General features: G+C 42.8%; 1 protein-coding gene across 1 annotated transcript; it reads right to left on the reverse strand.

The window, feature by feature from the left end:
- Positions 1 to 2192: 2192 nt before the first annotated feature.
- On the reverse strand, positions 2193 to 9296 carry soul5l (heme-binding protein soul5, like). The gene is made up of 7 exons (XM_087841578.1): positions 9158 to 9296; positions 8257 to 8316; positions 6480 to 6561; positions 6259 to 6379; positions 6035 to 6174; positions 4557 to 4720; positions 2193 to 4363 (listed from the first exon to the last, which is right to left on the reverse strand). Coding segments are annotated over exons 1-7 (1065 nt in total). The 5' UTR covers positions 9160 to 9296; the 3' UTR covers positions 2193 to 3867.
- Between the last annotated feature and the right edge of the window lie 1195 nt (positions 9297 to 10491).

A 10491-nucleotide genomic window follows, 5' to 3' on the forward strand; every position in this document is an offset into this window, starting at 1 on the left:
GACAACAGCTGTGTGCAGATCAACAATGGATCATATATCGAGTGCGGGAGAGAGTATGAGCGTGCAGCGTTTAAAGCGTGGAAGTACTGACCTTATTTTGAGTTTGATTCCGTAAAAAGTGACAAAAACATTAGTGTCCGTTGTGCGTGGGAAGAAAACTTCTTTTTACAGCGAAAAAAAACCCCTAAACTTCCAAGCAAGCAACGAGTGCGCTACGACGTAATAGGAAACTCAGAAAGAAACTGCCGTATCCTTCCACTGACCGCTGCGGCACACCTGCACCAGGATAACCCTCCGCCTACCCTAGTCCTGCTTTACAGGTGAAAATAGAGCAAAAGGACCGCTAGTCTTTGACTTTGTTTATTTTCTGCTGTGTTTTACTTGCATCTGAAAGAGTGAGTGTAAACACACACACACACACACACACACATATATATATATATATATATATATATATATATACACATATATATATATATATGTATGTATGTGCTGGAATGTGCAGAAAATAGGTTTAAATGTTAAACTAATTTCTTCCAGTCAGAGAATGGTGCATATAATTAAAATTAAAAAGTAATCAGTAATTAATTACTGATTACTTTTTTCAAGTAACTTGACCAACACTGGTGATGGGTAGATGAGGCCTCGTGAAGCGTTTCAGCACATTCCCCAAACTGTATCGATACTGTGTCGACACAGTGTTGCTGTTTTGCTCCATACTGACACCTGCTGGACATTAAATATCATTGCAGGCAACTTACTTGAGACTCACAGCAGACACTGATTCAATGACCTAGTCATACGTGTATACACTGTAAGGTATTGTATTTTCCATGGAATCATTTTATATCTTTTATGTTTCAAATATTGTAGACATCTGGGGTGGCTGTAGCTCAGGTCATCTATTGATCGGAAGGTTGTTGGTTCAATTCCTGGCTTCCCCTAGTCTGCATGCCAAATATCCTTGGGCAAGATACTAACCCAAATTGCATCCATCGGAGTATGAATGTGTGTGATGAAGCACTTAGAAAAATGTGCTTGTGCGAATGGGTGTGAATGGGTGAATGCACAAGTTGTGTAAAGTGCTTTGAGTGCACAGATGAGTAGAAAAGCGCTATATAAGAACCACTCCATTTACCATCTTTAAAATATATTGTGAATGACATTAAGTGAAAATTAAAAGGAAAGCATTGTGAATATAATATTACCCATTTAAATGTAATTGACTCAGAGTTTATTATAAATTTCTATCCAGAAAAATAATTTCATCCATTGTTTTTGCATTTAGTCTATTGCGTTTTTTTTTTTGACACCATTTCCCCAGCTTTGAAAAACTTACAGGCACAGATGAAGCTGGGGTACACAAAAGCTGTAAAGCCAGGTGGAAAAGGTTCTGATAAGGTGTCTTCCTATTCCCCCAGTACGTTAAAGGATCCTCTGATCTTGGAATGTTTCTCTCCGACACTCTCCACAATACTAAGGGGTTGGCAGTCCTTAATAATAAAATTCAGGACTGTCTGGCCCAGAACAGTCTTCCTAGATGCTTGATTTCAAAATAATAAAACACATATTAATAAAACAAAATGATGATGAAGCTGTTCAGTGTCAATATAGGCCTACCTGTGTTCATTGTCATGTTTGGCTCTGTAATGCCTAAACACTGAGGAGGTGTTCTGATAGATTACACTGAAACAAAGACAGACAAACAGTTACCTTATTTCCAGATAAAAGATCAAAATGATCCCACACAGCAGAAACATTTCTTTTTCTTTCGGGCTCCATTTTGTTATGGAGAGATGTGTATTTTTTTTTTAATCTTTGCAGTAATTTTGTGTTATTCTGGTAGCGACTCATTCCGTTGACGGATGCGGAACCTTTTAAACAGTTTGGCGCGTTGCCAATGAGCGATACAGCGGCTGTATCGATCACGTGACTTTTTCTTAAAGCGACGCATGCACCGATACAGGCATCGCTAGGTGAGCTTGATACAAGCGTCGGTGCGTCAGTGTTGCTGGACCCATCACTAGTTTTGACACATTTCTCCTGGTTGCAAGGGAGATGTCGTTCCATGTGAATAGAACCAGAATACATGTGGGAGACCATTTGGGTCATTCCCCTTCAGTTGCGTTCACTGACAAATGAATAAAAGGAAAATTGAACATTTTAGTCAGTGAAGTCCATCAGCAACAAAATGAGTCCAACATGAGTTCATGTTTATTTTATTGCATCTTCATCAGAAACAGAGTGTGTATATATTGTGTATATATACAGCATGTAGCTCGGAGATGCATCAATAGAGGATGTAATTCATTAACATGTCAATTTTATTGCGTTGGTTTGATCAACTGGGATTCTTTGAGATCTTTGGAGCAGTCTTACTGCAGTTGGTTGAAACTATAGGTCACACTTAAGCAGACGGTTTGCGAAGCAGTGCCACTGCTGGGCTAAAAGCTAAACGGAGAGAACCCACACAGACATGGCTACAGCAACGTGGTTGTGGAGTGATTTTCTAGAGAAAATATGACTAATCAAGATTTTACATGAGGGCAGACTGAACTTCTTAATTTCTACACAGTGCTAAATTACATTAAATATAACAATTTCCTTTACAGATAAACACAGTTTTAACTTTCAGTATTTCTTACCAAGACGTTTACATCCTTGATGGCTGAAACACTGATCTCCTACTCCCTAAAACACCCACAAAGCTAAATAGCTGCTTACGTTAACATAATGATAGTGACTTTCTTCTTTACTGATAAAGATGTGGCATATTATTATTATTAGCCGTTACCACTCTTGTTGTATCACCCTTGCTTACAGTACCATGTACCATATGGAGATTACCAGAAACACACTAACTGGCCACTTCAGTAGTTCCACCTTGTCAGAACCAAGATTGCTCAGAGAGTTTGAGACGTAGCACTGCTCTACAGCAACCCCTAGTGGTGAGAAACACTTCTGACCACTTTAAAGTAACAGAATATACAAAACATTTCTTATTTTTGGTCAAGTTTAGCAGGGAAAGTAATTTTAAAGGTTTTGAAACATTAATCGAAAAACTAAAGGCCAGAGCCAAGGAGTCCAGTTTTACTTTCAACAATCATACTGTTCTGGTATAAATGTTGAAATTTGATTACTCTATTAATTCCCATAACATACTGGTTAAATGTATTGCAAAGGAAAGGTATTTTTGGTAAATATTTAATTGCACATATCTAAGTTTGGAGCTGACAAATCATATGGCTGCAGTTTTGGGGGTTCTTCTGGGCCAACATACTGGAAAGAAAAGTGAAATACAAAGTCATAATCTGGGAACTGTTTGTATTATTAGTTAGTGTCTAAGATTGCAAGAAAGATCCCAATGAAAATGCAAAATGAATATGTTGCTACATACATCACGAAAGTGATGAAGAAGTTGAACGCATAAACTTTTAGAAAGTTGCACCCAGGCAGTAAATATTAAGAACTTCAGTGTGAAACTGAGCATTGAGATAATTAAGTCTGGCCTATTAATTCGTTCCAGCATTTCATCTATCAACCAGCACAATAACTCAGATTACTAACCTTCTAACTAATACATAGATTTCACTTAAATCTACGCTGGAGCGGTGGGATAAGATTGGAATGACAAAGTGGAAGTGCACGTGATCAGTGATTCAAGAAGCTGCAGGTGCAAAGTTGCGATAGAACACACAGTTAAACACTCGGTGCCATAAGTAGGGGTATAGTGAGAAAAGGAGGAAAAGGAGAGAAACAGCAGGTCCGTCTGTCACACGCAGACTCAAGCACCTCCACTGTTTGCTTTTTGTTTAGATTACATAGAAATATATCTGGAAAAGCTGCTTGAATCACATCTGACTGCTGCTAATGAGCATCGTTTGGCTCGACCACAGGCTCAGTGTCGGCCGGTGTCTCCTCGGGGCTGGTAGCCACGCTGTTCGACAGAGTGGTGCCAGACTGGGGCTCCAGCGACGGGCTCGCAGAGGTGGGATCGGAGGAGTTGGACGTCGGTTCCAGCAGGATCTGGGTGGACGTTTGGGGATTGCTGAATGCAGCTTGAGCAGGCAGATCAGATGGAGAACTGGGTGGAGTGTTTGATGGGGACAGAGTGGGTGTGTCAGAGGGCAGCTGTGAGGTGGAGTTGGACGTGGCGTTTGAGGACAGGTCGGAGTGAGTGAGTGAGGGGGAATCAGAATCAGAGAGGCTGTCTGGGAGAGGCTCGAAGGGGAAGTCTGTGGGCGAGTTGGTGGGAGTCGGACGGGGTGTGTGCGCAGGCGTCGGCTCGTGTGGATCTGAGCAAACTGGCTCGCCCTCGGCCATGTACCACACCTCGTTGTGCCTGTTCAACAGCTTCAAGGGGCTACGCACAAGAAACGAAGAAGAGACATGAACATTAGAGTTGGAAGTAGGCGACAATGCCTTGTGCAGCAGTACAAGTCCAGATAATACTGTTTAATGAGTGCACAACATGGACTAGAGCAAAAAGAACCACATGATGACACAGTCATGAGGGATTCCCTCAAAGAAAATTAGAAATGAGACATGCGTAGCACCTGTCGTAGCCGACTCCGTAGTGATAGCTGTGGTTGTACGAAGCTCGAACTCTGGTTAGCTCTTTGGTCAGCAGGTGGGCGTGAAGCCTGGAGGTGACCGACAGCATCCAGCCTCCGTAACTCCTCACGTACACGTCCATCTCTGGCATCTCAGTGAAATACAGCTGTGCGATGGATGCAGAGAAGAATCCAGTACAGTGAAATACATGTGGAAAACAAAGTGGAAGGGCAGCAGAGTAGCTTTAGAGCAGCGGTCCCCAACCTTTTTTGCACCACGGACCGGTTTATGCCCGACAATATTTTAATGGACCAGCCTTTAAGGTGTTGCGGATAAATACAACAAAATAAAACTAAAAAAAAAAGAAAATTTATTCATAACACAAGTGAAAAGACCCAGGAAAACCGAGTTAGCGATCAAAATGATAACAAAATAACGCTGAAAACCGATAAAAACCCTGAAAACTATACATTTCACACCTGAGCCTCAACTCTCGCGGCCCGGTACCAAATGACTCACGGACCGGTACCGGTCTGAGGCCCGGGAGTTGGGGACCGCTGCTTTAGAGTAATAGAAACTCTTACGCTTATATACAATTTGATCTTTTTATTTGTGGGATCAACTAGAGAAATTTTGCATGATACACTGTTCAAAATAATTGTTACACTGGGCCTTATAAAGCCTCCCGTGTCCTCAAGAGCTGTGGAACTGAGACGACCATCTGCTGTCACTGACAGCACACAGAGTCGATAGTTTAAAAATAAACTGCTTGAAACAAGTGTGTTGATCATTGTAACGTTATACACACTACCTGGAAGCTTTAGTAGGTACACCTTGCTTATACTGCGCCCCAATTCTTTGCGGCACAGAAATATCCCCCACACTTAACCACCACCCTAAACCACTGACACAGGGGGGGATGGATCCATGTGTTCGTGTTTTTTACAACAAACATCTGAATGTTACAGCAGAAATCGAGACTCATCAGATCGGAGATCAGATCAGTGTCCGTTTGTTAGCTGACAGGAATGGCACTTCAGGTGTGGTCTTGTGTTGCTATAGCGCATCTGCTTCAAGATCCAGTGTGACGTACATTCAGAGATGCTCTTCTGAAAACCTTGATTGTAACGAGCGGTTGTTTAAGTTACTGTTGCCTTCCTGTCAGCTTGAAGTAGTCTGGCTCACTTAAATTCGGATGCCGTCTCTACATGCTTACACACATGAGTTCCTGCCATGTGATTGGCCGATTCGTCTGTTAAGAATCAGAAAACAGAGAGCACTGGTGCCTTGCTGACTCAGCACTATGCATTTCTATTCTGCTGAGTGAGAGCAGCAGCAGGGCCAGTCGCACTAAGTACCGTGCACCCGTCAATGATCTCTATTGATCTGAAAGCTGAAAATCACTGATTGAATTACACAGTTACCGGCAGGATAAAGAGCGTTTGACCTCAGTAGAGGCAAGGGCAATTCGAGGGCTCACCTTGTCATTAGTGGGTGCTGGAGGGTTGTCCTGATAGGCTGACGGCAGTGGGAAGTTGAGCGTGTAGATAGCAGGCTCCCACATCTTGGTCTTCTCTGGGATCTTGACCAGGACAGGAGCGGTCATGTCCATCTGGACACCTGAATGACCACCGTCATCATCATTCCAAACACTGATGCACTTCATCAAAGCTCAATTTGACCTTCTGTATGTCGACTTCTTACCTCCTTCGTTGCTTCCGGTAATATACTGGAAGAGTCTCCTGAAAGCCATGGCCGCACCCACTCCCATGAAATAGGCTTCAGCATCTGTTGACACCCAGCGAGTGGGGCTGTAGTGCCGCACCTGGACACGAACGCGCACAAGCACACAGTATGTGAGAAATACGAGCTTGACGAGTCGGAAACGCGTGTTGCACTGCTGGCTGCTGAGAGCTTTCACTCACTTCATACTCATCCGTTTTGCAGATCAGCTCATATTCCAGACATTCCTTTGACTCTGTGCAGTAGCTGCTGTTGGTACTGGGTCTGCAACAAGAAGACTGTTTAATTACATTAATTGTCCCGCAGCGCTACATTGTCAGAAAAAGTCAGGTTCATAAAGAAACTGGGGATGAATTCAGCTGACTTGTGTCTACTATGAAGCTCCATAAACATTCAATGTACAGGGTGGGCCATTTATATGGATACACCGTAATAACATGGGAATGGTTGGTGATATTAAAGTCCTGTTTGTGGCACATTAGTATATGTGAGGGGGCAAACTCCTCAAGATGGGTGGTGACCATGGTGGCCATTTAGAAGTCGGCCATCTTGGATACAGTTTGTGTTTTTTTTTCCAATAGGAAGAGGGCCATGTGACAAATCAAACTTATTGGTAATGTCACAAGAAAAACAATGGTGTGCTTGGTTTCAACGTAACTTTATTCTTTCATGAGTTATTTACAAGCTTCTCTTTGTTCACAACCATTGACATGTCGAAGAGGTTAACACGTGAGGAGCGGATCGAAATTGTAGTGATATTTATTTTGCCGAGTGCTGATATCTGGTGAACGCAGTAACCGGGTCATTGCAGCAGATTTCAATGCAAGACACCCTACGAGACCACCCATCTCCCATGCTACAGTTAGCACACTGCTTGCTAAGTGTCGTGAAACTGGTTCAGTGTTGGATTTGCCAAAATGTGGACGCAAGAAAACTGTCACTAATGAAGAAACATCAGTGGCTGTCCTAGCTTCATTCAGCAAGAGCCCACAGCGTAGCACTCGCCGCATGTCACTGGAGAGTGGCATTAGTCGAACATCCCTTCGGCAGATATTAGCTACTCACAAATGGCACCCTTACAAACTCCAGCTACTGCAGCATCTCAACGAGGATAACCCAGATCGGTGCACAGAATTTGCAGAATGGGCAAAACAAAAATTGGAACAAACCCTCAGTTCACGCAGAAGATTTTGTTCAGTGATGAGGCAAACTTTTATGTGAGTGGTGAAGTTAACAAACAAAACCATCGCTATTGGTCTGACACTAACCCACATTGGATGGATCCCTCCAAGACTGTTGGAACAACAAAAGTGATGGTTTGGTGTGGTATATGGGGTACAACGATAGTGGGTCCATTCTTCATCAATGGAAACCTCAAGGCCACTGGATATCTGAAATTGCTACATGTTGATGTGTTTCCCTCTTCATGCACTGAAGCTGGCACGTTCCCTGAGTTTTTCCAGCAAGATGGTGCACCACCACATTATGGGTGCCAGGTTCGAGCATTTCTAGATGAACAGTTTCCTGGAAAGTGGATTGGTCGTTGTGGGCCAGTTGAATGGCCCCCAAGGTCTCCCAATCTGACCCCCTTAGACTTTTATCTTTGGGGTCATCTGAAGGCAATTGTCTATGGTGTGAAGATACGAGATGTGCAGCACCTGAAACTACGGATACTGGATGCCTGTGCTGGCATTTCTCCTGCGGTGTTGCTATCAGTGTGTGAAGAGTGGGAGAAGAGGGTTGCATTGACAATCCAACACAATGGGCAGCACATTGAACACATTTTATAAGTGGTCAGAAACTTGTAAATAACTCATAAAAGAATAAAGTTTCCTCCTTGAGAGGACACACACCTCCACTTTAAAGCCATGTTTGAAAACCATAGCGTGTAACTGAAACTGGAACATTTCAGTGCTATCATAGGTTTGTAATGCCATCTGCATGAAGCGTTCCACCTACCCAACACTGCCTTCAGCTGAGACCACAAGGGCCAGAATAGCAAAGATTGAGATGAAAGCCCTGTGGGAGGACACACAAGGCAATGATGTTTGCAAATGATTTACGTAACAAAGAGGAAAAAAATCTCATGAGTATCAAAGAATCATTTGATGGGAAACAACTAAGAGAACTGTCTGTGTACAAGTTAAAAGAGTGATGAAGAAAGACAAACAGCATTAATGATTTTGTAGCGAAAGGATGTTGTGTGGGTAGAATAACTCTACAGTTTCTCTAAATAATCAAAGGACTGCTGTTCTAAAATGAAAGACAATGATAACGACAGAATTTTTTTTTATTTTTTTAAAGGCGCTAGACTGTAGAAATCGGAGTTTGCCTGCTGTGCTGCATCCCGGCGTGTTTGCACTGCGGAGGTGAAACAGGACACGTTTTCCTGCCTCAGTGCGACGCAATCAGGGAGAGAGCGAAGGAATCTGCTGCATCATCAGGCTGGGTCTTTTCTAAATCAATCCAAAGGCATTTCGAGGTCAAGGAAGAACCGAGATCGGCAGCTCATCGCATCCCGCTGTGATCACAACCTGTTCAGATCCTAATTTTATTCCAACTTTACAAAAAAGGCATTAAAGAGGAAGGGCGTTTCACAGATACAGGTGATGTAGTAACGGGGCGGACTGTGATCTTCATTGTTTATTATTATTATTATTATTATTATTGTTAACACTGATGTATTAGAGCAGCTTGAAAATGCATTTTCCTGCAGCCGATAAACGATGACGCAAACAAATTAACTTTACCTGTGCGCAACGCCGCAAAAACTCCTGCAAAATAACAGTCAACTACTATCACAAACATCACCATCACCGGACGGTTTCTTAAACTAGAAGATACTCGAGATGATACTTACATGGTCGCGACCCCGCGTGCTTCTATAAGTGTCCTTTCCACCTGCCAGGGGAGCGCAGGGAGGCGCGGTGTGAGGAGACTGCAGTCTGCTGCTGGATGCACTGCGGAGTGACTGCAGTGAGCACCGGCGTCTGCCTGCAGCTCGCAGAACGGAGGGGCGGAGCAGCCTCGAGACTTCCAACTGTATCCAATACCGGACAGAGGAAACCCCGCCCCTCCCGTTTCTGTTTTTTTTTTCCGCTTCGAAATTTTCCATTAGTAATGAATCACTGCCTGCTGTGCAAGCAAGGGTTAAAGTGAGGATGGAGATCCCACATGTATACTGCTCTACAGCAAGGCTGACAAACTTAAGGCCCGGGGCCCAGAATCTTCTGGCAAAGACTCCAATCCGGCCCACTCGGCTTTTGGAAAATATATATACACTGGCATGCTAGATTTTGTACTTTTAATTTTATTCACATTAGCTTTACAGCTTTGCCTACAGATGACCACATCCCCCATTGACAATGACAGGAAACAGTGCTTATAGTGGTTTTTTATTTTTCCAATTTACACTATATATTTTTTAAACATTAGGCCAACAGTAACAAAAAAATGAACAGGACATCTTTACACTGACAGAAAGGGCGTTTGACTGGTCCGGCCCACTGCTCCCAGAGTGTGCTCCACATTAAATGATTGCCATTCTTGCTGTACAAAATGTTGCTGCTAAAAAATGTAATTGTGTGTACATACTAAGCTGAAGGTGATATAATTCCTTGGGTTGCTTCATTTATAAAATAATGTACTAGTTTACATTTAGATTATTAACTAGTTTGTTTTACATGGATGGGTTCATTTTTGCAACTTTGCCCAAGAAATCTGCTTAACTTAGGTAATTTCCCACTGCAGGAACTCTTCGAACGAACCTCAGGAGGAAGTCAGAGAGCAGGGTCTGCTGTTTAACACGTGTTTAGTTCTAATTTTGCTCTAAAGGGAAAAAAATGTTACCAAGTTAAGAAAAAGAAGGTATTCCTAACTTGCATTGATTTTCCCCTTCATTGAGATCTAATGTGTTTTCAAAGTGTTCCCTCACATTTTCAGGCATTTAGGTGCATTTAGGCATGAAAGCATCGTCGAGATGACCTGCTGAAAGTCCAACAAAGCATTGAACTCTTTGGACCCCTTGGTGGCAACTGAGCATCAGTTAAACACCACAGCCTACCTGAGTACTGTTGCTGACCAGGTCAATACCTTTCTGACCAGATGGTATGCATCTTCTGATTGCTGTTTCCAGCAGGATAATACAAAATGTCACAAAGCTCAGATCATCTCAAACATTTTTCTTGAACATGA

This window comes from Neolamprologus brichardi, chromosome 6 (genome assembly GCF_056152115.1).
Source record: "Neolamprologus brichardi isolate AB-2024 chromosome 6, ASM5615211v1, whole genome shotgun sequence".
Classification (NCBI taxonomy): domain Eukaryota; kingdom Metazoa; phylum Chordata; class Actinopteri; order Cichliformes; family Cichlidae; genus Neolamprologus; species Neolamprologus brichardi.

Coding starts and splice junctions, on each gene's coding strand:
- soul5l (XM_087841578.1), bottom strand. Junction 6,562..8,256: donor TCAGCTGAAGGCAGTGTTGG/GTAGGTGGAACG, acceptor TTCTTGTTGCAG/ACCCAGTACCAACAGCAGCT. Junction 4,721..6,034: donor CAGCACCCACTAATGACAAG/GTGAGCCCTCGA, acceptor TCCATCGCACAG/CTGTATTTCACTGAGATGCC.